Raw genomic sequence first — 18873 nt, 5'->3', positions numbered from 1 at the left:
TCAGTGGGAACAGCCTCTCTACGGCAACCTGCCCAAGTTCATGTCCCTTCCCACCGCACCCTAAACATCTCTGTGGTCCCACCAGCACCCTGCTGGTGGCTCAGATGATAAAGAATCTGCCTGTAATGCAGGAGACCAGGGTTGGATCCCTGGGTCAGGAAGATCCCCTGGAGAAGGGAATGGCACCCACTCCAGTATTCTTGCCTGGAGAATTCCATGGACAGAGGGCTACAGTCCATGGGGCCGCAAAGAGTTGGACAGGACTGAGTGACTAACATTTTCACTTTTTTTTTTTTTCCCCACCAGCTCTCCACCTCCACAATCCCCAGCTCCAGATCAATCCAACCACCAGTTCTGCTGCCAAAAGTGGCTTAAGAATCCTGCACAATCCGATGGTTTGGATTGAAGCCACTCCCAAATTGTGATTTACAGCTGCAACGTGGGCAGCTTTCTGCCACTGTTCTCACTGCTGAGCCCGTGGGTGTTTTTTGGTCCTGGCCTTCCATGATCCCCTAGCAGAGCCCAAGCTGCCCATCACTGCCTCCTCCACTTGGTTTTTAATCCTGCCTTTCTGGCCTGTCCTCTGTCTCCTGAGAGGCTCGTTTTCTTCTTCTTACCCCTTAAGAAGCCATGTTCTCAGGGCTCTGTTCTCAGCCCCCTTTTTCTTCTCTCTCCCTGGGAATATCCTGCCCCCGAGGTCTCCCTCTCCAACACCAAATTCTTTATTTCTCGAGCTCCATCCAGAACTCCTCTTCCAACTGCAAATCTGTCTCTACCAAGGGGTCTGCCAGCACCTGAAACTCACCTACCTGGAGACACATTACATTCCCTACCCCTGCCCTAGACTGCCAACATTTACGTCCTCACCTCAGATGACTCTTGACTCCTCCCTCTCCCCTCCTCCCTCTAGATTCTCCAGGAATGACTCCCAAAGTGGTTCATCCCCATTATCCTGTGTTCAGACCCTCACTCTGCCTTTTCTAGACCTCTCCAAATAGGACTCCCTGCCTCCACCCTTACGTCATCCCAGCCCCTTCTCCTCAAGAGCAGTCAGTCCTTCTAAGGCAAGGCAAGAATCTGACTGCCTCCAGCCTCTGCAGGATGAGACCCCCATGAGGATAAAGCACAGACACAGGGCCCTCAAAACCTGCCTGGGGTCCCTCTGCTCTGTCCCCAGTTGAACACAGCCGTCACTCAGGCGATGCAGACCCTTCCCTTGATAGTGCCGCACTTTAACACTGGCAGCTCTTAGTTGCCCCCCCCCCCCAACCCTATTTATGGGATGAACTCTTACTCCACCTACTAGGTACAGCACAAATACAGCATCCTCTGTACAGCAGCCTCCCACCCAGCTCCTTTAGGCTGAGCTGGGAAATCCCTTCTCTACCTGTTCCATAGACCTTTGAAAATACACATACAGCAGCTGTTTCTCACATCAGAATAGCTTTGTTTCCACATCATCTGTATCAAACCCTGGGTCCTCTGAGAGCAAGGTCGCGTGGCTCGTGTTTGCACCCATGACTCCTAGCACAGTGCCTGTCACATAACAGGCACTTGAGAAATGTTAAGTGATTAAACAAATAGGTGAACGAACGTAGGAAGCTCAGTAGAAGCAGATGCTGGGACTGGTCCCCTGCTGGGCTGGAATGAATGACCTGCCCTGCCACCCCTTCTCACAGGCCACCTCCTGTTGCAGCCACAGTGTAACAGGCACACCTCAGAGATACTGCTGGCTCAGTTCCAGACTACAGCAATAAGGCAAATACCGCAATAAAGTGAGTCACATGAATTTTTCGGTTTCCCAAAGCATATGAAAGTTATGTTCACACAGCAGTCTATTAAGTGTGCACTAGCACTAATGTCTAAAAAAGTGGACATACCTTAATTTAAAAATACTTCATTGCTGAAAAACACTAAACATTACCTGTGCCTGCAGGGAGTCGTAATCTTTTTGGAAAAGTAACATCAAAGATCACTGATCACAGAATACCATAAGGAATATAATTATCATGAAAAAGTTTCAAACAGCACAGGAATTATCCAAGTGTGAACACAGACACGAAGTGAGCAAATATTGTTGGAAAAATGGTGCCAATAGATGTGCTCAACATAGTGTTGCCACAAACGTTCAATTTGTTTTTAAAAAAAAAAAAGTGCAGTAGCCGTAAAGCACAAAGGAAAGTGTAAGAAAACGAGGTCTGCCTGCAGGGGATGGAGACACGGCGCTGCATCCCCTGACCGCCGCCCTCTCTCATATCAGTTAGCTCTGAGAAAACCGGAGTCTGTCAGGGATTCAGGATTCACAGGCCTGTGGCTCCTGGGCCATAGCTGCCCACATGGTGTGACTCTAGAAGGCACGACCTGAAGCTGTGTGAAGTGCAGCACTGCTATAACCAGCCTGAGGCACATGGTGGCCTCTTCCCTGGCCTTCTTTCCTGGCCTGTGCTCTCTGGGAGACTTGAGAGACCGCTGGGCTCATCTGATCAAATTACACTCTCATCCTGATGAGTTACAGAAGCAATGACGTCAGAATGGTCACTTCTAGGGAATACAGAGGTCAGCAGGTTCACATAAACGTAGGGCTCAGTCCAAAAGAGGCTACAGGAAAACCAGGGGTCTGGCATGAGCAAGGGGTGGGAGAGATAAGGAACTAGATTCAGCTCACTATAATTAACTTGCTCCCTGCCATAGCAGTCATGTGATGGAGTGAGCTCCCTATCACCAGAGGTGTGCAAGCAGAGGCTCTATGAAGAGGTTACAGTGGACTTCTGCACCAGACTGGAGCAGCATTCCTTCCTTCTGGGCTTTCATCTGACATATAATGAAATAACAAATATGTATTATAAATAATGAATATATAATATATGGATGTATATGTTAATATATAATGAATATAATGACTAGATAACATAATGTGCTTGGTGTCAGGCACACTGATTTTGCTGAGACTCAGCCAGGGCTTAGAGGTCCAGAAAGAAATGAGCCCAGTTTGACCAGCCAACATTTAGCTGATTTCACCCACTACTATGGACAGAGCTATTCCCCCAACCAAATTCATGTGTTGAAGCCCTAAGCCCCCAGTGTGATGGTACTTGGGGTATTTGGGAGGTAATTAGGTTTATATGAGGTTATGAGGGTGGGGCCCTTATGGCTGCATTAGTGCCCTTATAAGCAGAGAAACCAGAGAGCTTGCTTTTTCTCTCTCACACACACACCTGTTCACTTTCTCTCTGCCACATGAGCACATGGTGAGAAGGCAGCCATCTACAAGCCAGGAAGACAGTTCTCACCAGAAACTGACCATGCTAACACCTTGACCTTGGACTTCTAGTCTCCAGAACTGTGAGAAAATAAATTTCTGTTTTTAAGCCACCCAGTAGGTGGTATTTTGTTATGGCAGCCAGAGTTGATTAAGACACACCCCTGGCCTTCAAGCTCTAACCTAACAGTCGGGCAGGGCTCATCTGGGGCAGGCATCCTTGCCTTACTGGCGGGCTCTGGAACAGGCAACTAGCTGCCTATGAGACCTGGTTCAGAGAACCAGCTTAGGCTTCATTGTTTTCAATTTCATTGATTTCGGTTCTTATCTTTATTATTTCCCTTCATTTGCTTTGGGCTCTGCAAAGACCTTAAAAACAATCATTATATCACTCATAGTTGTTGATAACCCCATTTATGAGGAGAAATATTATCCTCATAAATAGTATGAGGAAGCTGAGGATCTTAAAGAAGTTAAATAACTTGCCTAATGTCCCAAAGCTACTAAGTGGTGGAGCCAGGACGCGGGCCCACAACTGTCTGTGCTCCTAACCAGTAGGCAACACTGCCTCGGGCCACCAAACTCCCAAGCCAGAGCTTCCACTTCATCAGTTATCTCCCCAAGCACTGCCAAGGTGAGCAACCTCAGCTTACCTTGGTCACTCAGGTGTTTCCCACCTTCCTTCCCAGTGACTAACAATCTTCTTCAAGGCTCCAATCACAACTCTCCCAATTGTTGTGATCAAAAAGGAAATGGGCTGGCTTGTACAGGGATATAACTTTCAGAATCACTGTGGCACTTACCTTAGACTTGGCTGAACTACAGGTGGTGGAATCTGTTGGTAAGAAACCAAAGAACAATGAAAGTTGGATTGGGCAAGAGAAGGCTGATTCTTGTGAACACAATTCCCTTTCCTCAAAGGCTTCAGAAACCAGGGAGTTCAGAAACCTGAGCTCTCCCCAGGTCCTGGGAGTGTGGTGAACTTCTGATGTCATTTCCTGGGGGATAAGGATGGAGCAGAGAAGGAAGTCAATCACCACTTCCTTTTGAGGCAGGAAGTGACATCAGGCCACTGGACCTGCATTTGCCCAGGGTTAAGGGCAAGGCGGACTTTTCTTTGGCCTCTCCCCTGACCTCCTATCCCTGTTACTCTGAAGTACTAGAGAGAAAACGCCAAACATCAGATGCAGTTCACAGAAACCACAACACAAAACACAGCAAATCACAGATGCTCTGGGGAAATGGAGAGCACACAGTGCAGAGAGGTGGGTGCTCTATACCTCCCCTCACCCCCCAACTTCAGGGACGTGAGAGGGCAGAGGGACATGTGAATGATGGGGTACAGGGCAGACAGGAGATGAGCGGGGCAGGAGGTAGAGAGGGCTGGTGATTGCAGCCTGGAAAGGGTCTACCTCCAGACCAGAGGTCAGGCTGTCCTCAGGGGCAAAGCTGCTGTTTATTATCAGAGTTATGAAGGAGTGCGGAATCCACTCCCTTATTAACACTGGGGTGGGGAGGGACCCAGAAATAAGTCTTGCAGTGCTGTCCCCAGGACTGGGGAGGGAGCAGGCCCACCCAAGGACCTCTGGGGGTCAGAAGGGGGGCAGGTGCAGTTAATCCACACTCTCCAGCAAGCAAGTTAGATGCCTCCTCCCCAGCCCTCCCCTGCACACAGTGAGAAGAGCAGATGGGCTGACCACACAGCGACACACACGGGCAGGAGAGTGGCAGCAGGTGATTAGAAGAGACGGGGGGCTCCTCTCTGCCATCCCCACCCCCATGTCCTCTGGCCCCCTCCCCAGCCTGCCTCTTGCAACTAGGGGTGCTGTGGTATGCCTCTGACAGAGACACAAGGCGGGGGGGTGGGGGGGTCACCCACAGAGTGGGAGGAGTTAGTGGCTAGAGCCAGAAGGCTGCCCTCTTGTCCCTGGACTCCTCTGCTATGACAGCCAGGGGCCTGGGAGCAGGACTTAAGGACTGAGTGACCAGGGGCTCCGATTTCAGGAGCAGGAAGAGCCAGCCCTCAGAAGCGGCTGAGGCAGAGCTATAGATGTACGTACAGAAGCTTCTGGGGTGGCATCCCTGAAGTCTGGAGATGCTAGGTCCCACTACCAGCCAAGCCTCCTCCACCCAGATAATCAGAAGTGGCCGAGCTCAGCACAGAGAGAAAGCCATAGAGTTGGGGGGGGGTGCTGTCGGGGGGCAGCCATGTGGTGCCCAGGCTTCCTGACAAGGGGACCCAACTTGGCTCTAGCAAGTGCCTCCTTCATCCTGAGAACGGGCTTTCAGATGGGAGGCTGGTACACTGTTAACAAGCATGGGGAGCTGGACTGTCAGGGAGAGGTCCTCACTGCCCCAAACAGCTCTGCCTGCCCCCCGCCCCATGCCTGCCCAGCCTTCTTATAATCACCCGCCACTGTTAGTGACCGAGGTCGCGATGCCACACTGTACCCTTTAAATCTCCAACAGGTCCGCTGGAGGAGGGAAGGGAGGAGAAGAGAAGAGCAGGATCCAGGGGATGGGGGAGAGCACAGGGAGAAGAGAGAGGAGGGGTGCAAGGAGAAAAGGAAGAAAAATTAAAAAGAGGCACGTGCCCAGGACACAGCCCTCGAGAAACAAAAAGCTCAGGAAAGAAACCGGTGGAAACAAAGCTCCTACCCAGCCCAGGGCAGCCGAGGAGGCAGAAGCCCCCGCCACAGCCCAGCCCAGTGGTGGGGGCGGGGAGGGGCCCCGTGGGGCAGGAGCAGGGCAGCTGGGCACCTGGCCAGGCATCCGGGACCCTCAGGAATGCAGATCCCACGGCCTCTCCACCCCTTCCTGGGCCCGTGCTCTCACCTGAGCCCGGCTCTCCAGGCGGCACGGTCCTGCCAATGTTAGGCAGGAGGTACTCGATGTTTGGCACTGACTGAGGCTCCTTGTCATCCACAGGGGTCTGCAAACAGGAGGAGGGTCAGGCCTCACAGCCTCAGATGGGTGGCTGCAGACCCCTCGGAATAGGGAACCCTGAAGACAGGGCGCAGGTCTCCTCCATCAGACTGGGGCTCTCCAGGGCAGGTCCTACATGTCCCCGCCTTCCCCAGCACCTCGGCTGAACCCTAAAGGCCGAGCTGCTCCCTCCGCTGAGGGTAGGATCTGTGTCTCCTCCATCAGACTGGACCTTCCTAAGCCCTCTATCCTTATAAGATTGGAGGGCATGGTCTGCCTTTGCTACTGGACTCAGATTCCTTAGGACACGGCCTTTATCTCCCCCTCAGACTTGGGGTTCATGAAAGCGAGGACTATATCTCCCATCAGACTGGAGGCTCCTGAGGAGAAGGCCTATGTTTCCTCCATCAGACTGGGATGTCCCAAGGGCAGGAACCTTCTCCCGCTTCGGACTTGCTGCCCACCCCAGCCACCTGGGATGAGGGCCCACCACCAACCTGACCCCACCCCACGGCCCCCTGCGTCACTCACTCTCTCTCCCTTGTCCTCGCTGTCGCTGAAGAACCAGTCTGACTGCAGAGGAGACAAAAGGAAGTGATGGAATCAGCGTGGGAAGGGGCTGAGGGAAGACAGCGAGGCGAGACAAGGGCTCCCAAACTGCTCGGTTCAGAGGACCCACTCAGGCACCTGATGGAAAAGCTGGGACCCAGTGTGGAAAGGAAACACAGCCTGGAGTGGGAGAGGGTCCGGGTACAGAGAGATGCCCGGCTCAGGACATCACCACATCACTACGGCCGCTCCCTATTGCAAACCAGAAGCGAGGGGCGCAGCAGCGCCATCTAGTGCCAGCGAGTTCCGCTGCAGGGAGACGACCAGCCCCAGCGGCCGCACCTGCGCGTATCCCACCCCAGCCTGGGCTCCACGCTAACAGCAGGGCTGGTGCCCCAACCCCAGAAAAGGCAAGTGCCTACAGTGAGGTGTCAGGAGGGTCCCTGAGGGTCAGGCAGGCAAGGGTTTTCTCATATATGCCAAACAGAATAGAAAATAAAAATCCCACTCAAATATGTTTTGTGAAACTTGAGAATCTTGATGATAACACCCTAAAAGCTTTCTGAAAAACAAAAACGTTGCTTACACGTGAACAGGTATCAGCTTTAACTAGAACTTTCGGCAGCAACGGATACAGGAAGACAGGAAATACTTGATGTGTTTCTGAACTAAAATTTAAGGGATTTTGAATCTAGAATTTTATATCTTGGTAACCAACTCTCATTTGAGTGTGAAATAAAGCTATTCTAACACATCAGAAAGTTTGCTACATGAAGAGTCTCTTAACTGAGTACATGAGCAAGTAAAGAAATGAATCCAGGACAGAACAGGAAGTTCTAAGAAGTAAGGATGCATAATAGCGTAGAAAAGTCAATTGTTATCAAACTAAGCAATGATGCACACATACATACACAAACAGACACCAAGTATACCCATGACAATGTGGACTTCAAATTCATAGGGAGGAACCAGTGACAGGTTGAAAATATACTAAGGTACTTGACTCTTAGATGTGGTGGAAGGAAGACAGGGATACCGATAAATTTTAGAAATTGATAATAAAAATTAAACATGACTACAGGCTTTTTGCAATTGCATCATTCAACATAAGTATAGGTTTTATAAACTGTGTAAGTTTTATATCAGGAAAATAAAATCAACCCATACAAAGGTAGGAAAGACCCAAAAAAGCAAATAAAATGAAAATGCAGTAGACAGAAAATGACATTTAAGATGGCAGAAACAAGTCCTAACAGTACAGAAATTACAAAAAGTAAATGAGCTAAGCTCACTAACTCAAAGTTAAAACACACAGAATATTATTTATATTTATATTTATGGATATCTTGATACTTAAAATTAACATGTAGAAGGTGGATTGAAAAGACACAGGTCAACCTATTAGAGTGGTAATTATTGGGGCCTGGGCAGAGTGGGCTTTGGAATGAAGGGAGGAAACAAGGAGACTTACAAAGTTGATTATGATCTTGGGCCATGAACTTCAGTTATTATTCATCATAATCAGGCATATGATTAACTCAAATAAGCAGCCCAGAACAGAAGCAAGGAAGAGACAGAAGAAAAAGAGTGAGCGATGATGAGAGAAATGCAAGGTCTGGAGTCCGTCACTTCAGGCTCCAGTTCACCTCAGGTAAATTACCTCTCTGAGTCTACTTACTTATCTTTAAAATGGGCATGATACATCAGTATCTACTTTGAGAACTGTGCTAAGGATTAAAATAAAATACCATACGGCCATTATCAAAACGACAAAAATAACAAGTGTTGGTGAGGATGTGGCAAAAACGGAACCCTGTGCGGTGTTGGTGGGAATGTAGATTGGTGCAGCCTCTATGGAAAACAATATGGAGGCTTCTCAAAAAATTAAAAATAGAATTACTGTATGATCCATAAAATTCACTTCTGGGTATTTATCTGACGGAAATGAAAACATATATGCACCTCCCTGTTTGCTGCAGCCTTATTTACCATAGCTAAGACATGGAAGCGACCTAAGTGTCCATCAATGGGTGAACAGATAAAGAAAATATAGCATATATACACAATGGACTATTATTCAACAATAAAAAAGAAGGAAACCTTCCCATTTGAAACAACATGGATGGACCCTGAGGGCACTATGCTTAGTGAAATAAATCAGGCAGAGAAAGACAAGTACTGTATGATCTCACTTACATGTGGAATTAGGAAAAAAATAATCTAGACTCATAGATACAAACAACAGATTGTTGGCTGCCAGAGGAAAAGGGATGGGGAGGTGACTGAAATGGGCAAAGATGGTGAAAAGGTATAAACTTCCAATTGTAAAATGAATAAATAAGTCATAGAGATGTAATGTACATCGTGGTGACTATAGCTAATAATACTTTATTGTATATTTCAAAGATGCTAAGAGAGTAGATCTCAAAAGGCTTCATCATAGAAAAAGTTTTCTATGTATGGTGTTGGATGTTAACTAGACTTATCATGCTGATCATTTCACAATCTATACAAATATTGAATCATCATTTTGTATACTTGAAACTAACAGGTCAATACATCTCAATTTTTAAAAAAGCAAAAAAGAAATACTGTATGTAGAGCATTTAGTACAACACATTAGTGTATAATAAATGTTAGCTATCATTAAAAGGTGCAGTCGCTGAAGACAGACTGACCAGAAGGAGCCCTAAAAAGCCAGCCTCTAACTCAGGTTTGAGAGTACCTGAAAGTGCTCTGAGAGCCCAGAAGGCTACAGGAAGCTTCTGGAAGTCTACAGGAAGCTTCCGGATGGCCCGCGGTTCTCTGGAAGAATTTACACTAGCTCAGGCCACCCTGCTTTTGCACATGCTGTTCCCTCTGCCTGGAATGCTCATTCTCCCTTCTCTGCCTGGCTAAATTCCTAGTGTCTTTCAGGAACTCCCTGACTCCGGTCCCAGCCCTGCACCCAGGGCTGGGCTGGGTCCTTCCATGCAGCTTCCCTGGACACAGCCCAGAGCATGGAAAAGTGATGCCCTCACTGGGCAGCATTCCTTCAGAGAAGGGTCTGAGTTCCATTCATCTCTGTGTTGCCAGCACCTGCATTTGTATCTGGTATGGAATAATGACAATGATGGTGATGGTGACGACAATGGTGATGACTAACCCTTATACAACACTTACTACCTGCCAGGCACCATTTTAAGTGCCTCACAGATAATAACTCATGCAACCCTCACAATAACACTGTGAGACAAACAGGAGAGGAAACAGAGGCACAAAAAGGGTAAATAACTTGTCCAAGGCCTCACAGCATATAAGGGACAGAACCAGGGTTCAACCTCAGGCAGGCTGGCCCAGGGGCAGTGTCCTGAACCCTTGCATCAGTACTTCTCAACTGGAGTGACTGTGCCCCTCCAAGAGGGCATTTGGTGATGTCTGGAGACATTTTCAATTGTCACAAGTGGAGGGAGGCTCCTGGCATCTGGCCAAGAGATGCAACAAAACATATCATCAGCCACAAAACAGCCCCCAACAAACCATGATCTGGCCCCAGTGGTCACTAGTGCCGGGTTGAGAAGTTCCAGTGCACACACAGTAGGAATCACCACATTTGCTGAGTGAATAAATGAACAAATGCCTTGGCATGGTCTTCAGATAGGTTTCAGTTGGCTTAGTAATCATGGGTATGAGCTGGCTTCTGACTTGCTGCTGGGTGGCTGAACACTTAGGTTTGCTCATAACTCGGCCATATGTGCTGTGGGGCCCTGAGCAAGTCACCGTTCCTCTTCAAGCCTCGGTTTCCACTCTCTGTACAATGCAAGGTCAGGCCTCACACCTTAAGGCCCCTTCCAGCTCTGCTGCCCAAAAGTTCCATGGAACGCAGGAGCCCCAGGCAGGGAGGCAGGGGTGGTCACAGCTGAAACTCCCAGTGGAACGGGAGGTCATGTCACCCATGAACTCCAACCACCCGCTCACTGGCCAGGGGCTCAGAGCCAGAGCAACTGCTGCCACAAGTTCTGCCCTGCCTGCGCTCGGGACTCCACTGGGACTACCCTGGCTCAAGAGTCTCTGTGCTTGACAGACCCTGGCCAACTTGGGTGGGCGGGCTCAGTGGGCTCTACGTGAATGAGCAGGCAGCTCACTCTCTTGACAATTGACAATCATCCAGAGCTGATTACTTCAATGCCAAGGGGGCAGAAAATGGAGAGGTGCACTTTTGGTCATGCCCCAGGAATGATTCCCTCGGTAGGAATGCCCAGACTGGCATAACCTCAACAGCAATTCATTTATTCATTCATTCATTCATTCAACCAACACTGAGGGTTCACTCTATGCCAGGCACAGGTTCAGTGCTGGGGTCACACCTATGAAGGAGACCAATGTGCTCCACCTCCCCCACCCTACCCAGAAAAGATGCTGCCACTGACTGGAGATGTCCCCCTGAGACCCTAGGGTAGGGGATGTGGACACACTTTTGGCCTCCCATGTCCCTGAAGGTCCTGACACTCCAGCTGACCAAGGCTTTGGGCTTCTTTGGACTTCGCTAAGAGTCAGGGGGCTGGTCTCCCTCTCTTCCTCACTGCCTTCCCCACCAAGCATACACTCATGGGGGCTGCATGGGTTCTTCGTTTGGGGAGCTGAACTTTTCCAAGGGGGGAAAGCTTCCCCAGACCAAGGCCTCATCAGGATCCCTGATACTGCCCAGCAGCCTTGGCCTCCCCAGCAGATCAGGAGTGGGCCTCCGGGCTGGTGGTCCCAATGTTAGAGTGAGAACAGGCCTCGACATACCCTCCTATGGCTCAGAGCTCTGACATGCAGTGAAGGAAGAAAAGAAGCAGGCAAGGCCAGCCAGCATGACCAAAGTCTACCCATGGCCTCAATCAGCTAACTCTGACCACCTTGCTCACTCAAAAGCCAGCTCTAGGATGGACCCAGGAGTCGGCCCTCCCGTTCGGTGGGGTGTAAAGCAGAGGAGTTGGTCAGCCAGATCTGCCTTCAAATCCTGAGGCTGCTACTTAATAGCTGTGTGATCTTGAAGAAATCACTTTTCCTCTCTGAACCCCAGTTTCCTCATCTGTAAAATAGGAGTAACATGACCTGGCTTCCTCCCTTCCCTAAAGTGTCTACGAGGTGGGGGCAGCTGAAGTTCCTTTCCCTTGTTTGTTGTTGTTGTTTGTTATGTATATGTGTTCAGTTGTGTCCGACTCTTTGCCACCCCATGGACTGTAGCCTTCCAGGCTCCTCTGTCCATCGGATCTTCCAGGCAAGAATACTGGAGTGGGTTGCCATTTCCTACTGCAGGGGATCTTCCTAACCCAGGAATCGAAACCACATCTCCTGCATTGGCAGGTGGATTCTTTACTACTGAGCCACCAGAGAAGCAAACCCTTTTTTTTGACCAGTTGCCCATCTTATTTCTCCTGGCAGGAGGGTTCTGATTCCATTCTTTGTGGGTTAAACCACAGGTCCCACCAAGATTTGGAAATGGAAAAATCAATGATTCATAAAAACATCTCTGAGTGCCCCCAGAAGGGGGCAATGCTGCCCTGGGTTTGGCGCTTAAAAAAAAGGGGGGGGGGGGGGGGAGGCCTCCTGCGCCCTCTGCTGGCCATTCTGGGTTCTCATCCTGTGGTGGATAATAACACTCCTTAGAAACCACAGGCTCTTGTGGGGCCTCCAGGCAGCCTTAAGGAGGAAGGTGAGCAGCCCAAGACACAGTGACCATGCAGCCAGGATCCTGCCCCAGCCCATCATCCGCCCTGCCCCATCCGCCTCCCCCTCCCCCAGGGAATCGCCATTTTCCCCCTGAAGTCTCAGTGGGCCTGCAGGGACAATGCTGTCCCACCTGTCTGCCCGGTTCTGCTTGGACACCTCTCCCGCGGTCACCTTCTGAAGGCACCCGTTTTTCCACCTCTTCTGCCTTCCAACCCAGCAGCGCCTCTCCCCGACCCTCCTCCTCCCTCTGACCTGCACATGCATCCTGGAAACCCAGCAGCCTCCTGGTTCTCCTGCTGGGGACAGGCATTCAGGATTCATACCCGCCTGGTCTTAAAATGCAGCCTACTGCTTCTGAAGGGCCTCCTGCACCCCTGGAGCATCTTTCATATCCTTCCCTGAGCACACCCACCCCGGCAAGCAGGAGCCAGGTGCCCAGGGAGGCTGCTTACGTGCTGGATCAACGTCTCTACAATCTTGTAGCGGTCAGGCATGTGGGTCACCATGTCTGCCATGTTGTCCTCAGACGTCCTCACCAGCGTTGGCCCGAAGACCAGGGCTAAGTTTCGGGGCTCCATCTGGGCAGGGGAGGGAAGCGGGTCAGTGTTAATTAATCCCTGTGAGCTTTGACCTCCAGTCCCCTGGGCCTCCCCTACTCTGGGCCCCTCTGGCCCCCAGCCCGACCACATCCTGAGCTGGCCCTGGCCTGGGGCCATGTGCCTCCTTGCTGGGCATGGAGGTGCCTGGTAAGTAGAGAATAGGTCGGATTTCAGCCCCACTCAACCCCAGGCCCAGCTCTCACCGGCAGTTCCCCACCTGCACACCCGTACTATCTAGCAGTGGGAGAAGCCAGAGTGAAGACCCACTGGACGTCCCAAGAGTGTTTTGGACTGGCGGGAATCCTGTATGTCCCCTCATTCTCCCCCCCTGCAGAACTAAAAGATATAGGGGTTTGCTTAGGAAAATGCAATGCAAGGGATCCAAGCTCAGTCAGAAGGTAGATTCCACCAGACACGGAGTCTGAGGCTCTCCGCCCCTGAAGACCCTCAGAAATTCAGAAGCCAGCTCAGGAAGAAGTACTGGCCAGTATGTGGGGGCAGGGGGACAGAAGGACCCCCTAGGTAGGAGGGCAGGGCCAGTGAAGCTTCAGGTTATCTGACCTGGAGGAGCTTATTGAATAGAATATGCTGAGGAGACCCCACTAGGCTTCCCTCCACCACACTTCACACTGGAGCCTGACCCACCTTGTTTTTCTCCGAGTGGTCGGCAATGGTCTTCAGATGACTCACGAGGAATTTGAGTGTTTCATAGTAGTGTCCTGGGAGATCCCGGATCTGGGTGGGAGAAAGAAGGGTGTGATGGCTTTTCCGCCTCCCCACCACACCCCAAAGGGGCTCTGTTGGCATATCTCAGGGGTTCTGGAACCCACTCTCTAACTGGCCACCGTGCACAGATGGAGAAATTGAGGCCCTGAGTGGAGAAGGGCTTGCCAAGGTCACAGGGGAAGCTGGCGGCCCTGGGCTTGGGCTCCTGGGGCTGCGAAGCTCGCCTGTCCAGCCTGCCCTTGGCCCAGCAGCAGCCCCTGTCCTTACCAGCTTCCGCAGCGTCTTCAAGCGCTCCCTCGAGTCTTCAATGCGATTGGCCTCGATGAAGTCGTTGTATTTGTCTAGAACAGTGAGGATTCTTTAGAGAGGGGGGCTTCCAGGCTGAGGAGGCCCTGCAGGGAGGTCATGTTTGTGCTGAGGTTGTTTCAGTTGGTGGGAGGGGGGCTCCAGGGCCCCGTGTTCATGTGACCAAACCCACCGGAGCTGCCCTCAGGCGTGCACCTGACCCGGAGTAGCGAGAAATAAGACCTCAGCTGCCTGTTGACCCTGGAGAAGGGGTCCCTGCCCCAGGCTCCAGGACAAGGACACCACGAAGTTAGAAGAGAGGGTACCTAGAAAGAGGGGGGCCCTTTCAGCCTCCAAACACCCCTCCCCATCTGTATCAGGGTTCCCCCAACTCCCCTCAGAAGAAGTCCCCGGGGAACTTTAAAAAAGGGAACGTGGTAAGTTTATCCTGAAATACACCTGGATGAGAGAATGTGCAAAGACAGCCAAGAATATTCTCCAAGGGAAGAATGATGAGGGAGGATTTGCCCTGTGAGATACTAAAATGTACTAAAAAGATAGTACAGCTCAGGCAACCTGACACTGACCGGGAAAGGGGATGAAGGGTCAGGACTGAAAGGACGGAGACAGGCCCTGTGGATCTACATGAAAAAGCGTTAGTCGCTACGTCATGTCCGACTCTTTGTGACCCTCTGGACTGTAGTCCGCCAGGCTCCTCTGTCCATGGGATTCTCCTGGCAAGAACACTGGAGTGGGTTGCCATTCCCTTCTCCAGGGGATCTTTCTGATAGCACTTCAAGTCAGCGGGGAAGGATGGTGGTATCGATAATGTCCCAGGGACTATTAGCTATCTTGTTGGGAAAATAAATCCATTTCTAGCTCACGTAATACACAAACAAATTTAATTGCATTACAGAGTCAAAAATAACACTTATTCAAGTATTGGGAAAAATAAGAAAATATTTTTATAATCATAAGGTATTCCTAAACACTCATGTTTATGTATGTATCTCAGTACAGAATCCATTAAAGGTTAATCTCCTAGTAATGACAGAAATGAAAATGAAAACAATAGTGAGATGCCATTTCCCCTCTCTGATCAGCAAAACTTTAAAATATTAATAACATCATCCAGTGTGATGGGGATGTGGGAAAACAAAATATCTTACACTGCTAGTGGGAGTGTGAACTTGGGTCAGCTCCCCAGCATGCAACTTGACTTTAGCTTTCAAAAATGTTTTCCAGGACTCTGACCCAGCCAGTCCACGTCTAGGAATCTACCTCTGGGACCCTGGCCCAGGCATGCAGGGACACAGTCAAGGAAAGTCATTGTTAACATGTATTGAAATAGCAAAAATGTGAAGACAATCTAAATATCCATCAGTAGGAGAGTGACTGAGCTTCCCAGGTGGCTCAGTGGTAAAGAATCTGCCTGCCAAACAGGAGACATGGGTTCGATCCCTGGGTTGGGAAGATCCCCTGGAGAAGGAAATAGCAACCCACCGCAGTATTCTTGGCTGGGAAATCCCATGGACAGAGGAGCTTGGTGGGCTATAGTCCATGGGGTATCAAACAGTGAGACACGACTCAGCAACTAAACAACAAGGGGAGTGATTAGACAACATATTGTCTATTCAGGCTGGGAAACACTATGTGGTTGATTTAAATGGAAAACAAGGTCGAGCTCTTTGTACTGACACGAACAAATCTCAAAATTAATGAGCCTCCTTCTGTTGAGAATCGCTCAAGCAGTGGAGCCACTCGCTCACAGGACTCCTGACAGTTGGCTGTGTCTGTCTTGTCCCAGCTCATGTCGGTGACAGCAGATTGGGATCCTGAAGCCAGCCATGGCAGGAGTATCTATACTCTAGAAACTGGAAAGTGCTATCATCACAGCTTTATTCCTTTCAGAGCCAGATGACACAGCTACCAGCACGCCACTCAACTCACCCAACTGCAAGCCCTATGTAGGCACATGTGTCTTTGTCACGCATGAGAGAGGGAAAAGGAAAGTGAAAGTCGCTCAGTCATGCCCAACTCTGCGACCCAGGCCAGAATACTGGAGTGGGTAGCCTTTCCCTTCTCCAGGAGATCTCCCAACCCAGGGATCAAACCCAGGTCTCCCACATTGCAGGAGGATTCTTTATCAGCTGAGTCACAAGAGAAGCCCCGTGTAAGAGGGTCTGGAAGCAAACACAGCACACTGTTAACAAGGAGCTCAGCAAACAGCCAGGAGCTGGGCTCTGGGGACAGATGCTTGGGGTCAAATTCTGGCTCTAACACTTACAACCTCTGTGACCTCAGGCAAGTCACTTAACCTCTCTGTGCAGCTGCTCCGTCATCTATGGGGTGGAAATAATAGTACCTACTCATGGATTTGTAGGGAGTAGTGCCTGGCACACAGTAAATGCCCAGAAAGTGTTAGGATACCCTCTGTGGACAGGAAATGGGAAGATGACAGAGACCTCTGTGTTCACTTTATTTATATCAGTACTGAAGTTTTTTACAAGCATGTGTTTCTTTTGTATTTTATCACCCAAAGTAAAACCACACACTCAATTTAAAAAGCAGTCAGGATGCAGCATAGACAGGTATTCCCTCCCCCTTCCGTCCCCCACATCTGCCCCCAACTCACCATCGGTGAAAAGAGGCTCAGGTAGCTTTCGAAAAAAGGACTTGAGCAGGCTGCTGATCACGTTGAGGTCTTGCCAGCGCTGGGGAGGGGGCAAAGACATAAGGCTGCAGTCAGGCCCTGCCCTGGTGCCCACGCCTCCATGCTGGTCCAGCCCTAGAGCCCAGGCCAGCCTGGTTCTGCCCTTCTCTGGGATCTACTGATACCATACCCAGCTCTGCCCAGACCAGGGGTCACTGGGCTAAGAATACCCATTACAGCAGAACAGAGTCCCCAGCTAGGTCCAAGCCCCTTGAGCCCCTAGCCCCAGCGCCCCCTGCTCCAGCCAGCCCAGTGGGCTTGGACATTTGTCCCTCCACAGAAAGGAGAACACACCTTCCCTGGTGCAGGCACTGTGGGAGACAGAAGTGAGCAAAACCCACCCCCACATGAGCCTGCCCATCGGACCTGCTGGTGCCAACTCCTGCTGGTCTAAATCACGAATTCTCAAGCAGGGACGTTGGAACTGTTCGGTTTTCACAACTGGGGCACGCCACTAGCATCCAGTCGACAGAAGCCTGGGATGCTGCTAAACTTCCTCCAGTGCACAAGACAACTTCCCACAAAAAAAGAGTTATTCTGCCTGAAGTGTCAAGGTTGAGAAACAGGGCTAAACAAATGATTGTTGAACACAAAAATGAACAGCTGGGTCAGTGTCCCTTCTGTGCACCAGGGGGCGCCATCACCCAATGCAAAGTCCTCCCTGGATAGGAACTGCTCAGAACAATGCATGTTCAGAAAGCAACAGAATCCTCCGGCAAAGACATACAACTCAGCAATATAGTACTCATTACAATGGGTCCATAGCTCAACGCTTTTTTCTTCTTAACTGATAGTTAATTGAATTTTCATCGACAAGCCCAAGTGCAACGGGTTGCTAGTTGACACATCCTCTTGCCCATCCTACACCCCAGGTCTGCCAGGGACAGATACCACCAGTCCGTAGCTCAAACTTTTGGCTCCTTTCCTATCCCTCCTTCTTCCCTCTCATGCAGCCGAGTCCTAGAGCTGCTCCCACCCTCCTTATCCCCCTGGGACCACTGAGTCCTCCTGACCGCACCCACCCTCCACAAAATGGGTAATTTCTTCTCTAGACAGCCTGCTCTGGACCTCCTTAGTTTGCATCCATTGAAGTGAAGTGAAAGGTGCTTAGTTGTGTCCAACTCTTTGCGACCCCATGGATATACAGTCCATGGAATTCTCCAGGTCTGAATACTGGAGTGGGTAGCCCTTCTCTTCTCCAGGGGATCTTCCCAACCCAGGGATCGAACCGGGATCTCCCACACTGCAGGTGGATTCTTTACCAGCTGAGCCACCAGGGAAGCCTGCATACCCACGAGGCATACGCTAAAGCCCGACTTCTCCAACCCGACTCTCATGGATGCCTCCCCAACTGAAGAAACATCCAGGGCTCCCCACTGTCCATTAGCTCAAGGTCAAAGGCTTTAGTGAAGCCACCAAAGCCCTCTGTCCTCAGCCCTGGGCCTCACCCTCTCCACTGCCAAGTCCAAGAGGTGGGTCCACTCTCCGTCCTGACACTCAGATCCCTCTCTGGGATACACAATCTGGCCCCTGATGAGAACCAGCCTTTTCTCTTGTCCACTATTTCACATGTGCTCATCTTGTCTCCCGAGCTCCTTCCCAGGGGCAGGAAGACTGTCTTATGTCTTCGCATACAGCTTCAGAGTACGTGACTCATAGGACTTTACTGCCCAAATTCCTGGTTTTCTGAAACATCTTTTCTAGCTGAGTCTCTTTTGTCCAGTAAAATGATCCAAGAAAACCCAATATGAAAAAAATCGACATTATAAAGAGCAGACAGAAGGACTTCCCTGGTAGTCCAGTGGTAAAGAGTCTGCCTGCCCACGCAGGGGAGAGTAGGTTTGATCCCTGGCTCAGAAGGATTCCACATGACGCGGGGCAACTAAGTCTGCGTGCCGTGGCTGCTGAGCCCACGTGCTGCAACTATTAAAGCCAATGCTGCTACAGCCTGAGCTCCCGAGTCCCTGCTCCGCGACAAGAGAAGCCACGGCAACGAGAAGCCGGCGCACCACAACCAAGAATAGCCCCTGTTGGCGGCAACTAGAGAAAGCTCACCCAAAGCAACGAAGACCCAGCACAGCCAAAGATACAATAAATAAATAAAAAGCAGACAGAGCAAA

General features: G+C 50.4%; 1 protein-coding gene across 3 annotated transcripts in view; it reads right to left on the bottom strand.

Moving 5' to 3' along the window:
- Positions 1-18873, bottom strand: part of ARHGAP23 (Rho GTPase activating protein 23) — a 73874-nt gene that overhangs the window by 3003 nt on the left and 51998 nt on the right. For all 3 annotated transcript variants that reach the window (XM_070479364.1, XM_070479365.1, XM_070479366.1), the window contains 7 exons: positions 16676-16754; positions 14023-14096; positions 13675-13764; positions 12883-13008; positions 6716-6757; positions 6095-6191; positions 4063-4094 (listed from right to left, as the gene is read on the bottom strand). In XM_070479364.1, the coding sequence (XP_070335465.1) occupies positions 4063-4094; positions 6095-6191; positions 6716-6757; positions 12883-13008; positions 13675-13764; positions 14023-14096; positions 16676-16754 (540 nt within the window). The remainder of the gene's footprint in view (positions 1-4062; positions 4095-6094; positions 6192-6715; positions 6758-12882; positions 13009-13674; positions 13765-14022; positions 14097-16675; positions 16755-18873) is intronic.

This window comes from Odocoileus virginianus, chromosome 17, assembly GCF_023699985.2.
Source record: "Odocoileus virginianus isolate 20LAN1187 ecotype Illinois chromosome 17, Ovbor_1.2, whole genome shotgun sequence".
NCBI lineage: Eukaryota > Metazoa > Chordata > Mammalia > Artiodactyla > Cervidae > Odocoileus > Odocoileus virginianus.
Note: the sequence above shows the minus strand (reverse complement) of the source record. Positions and strands in the feature narration are given on the sequence as shown.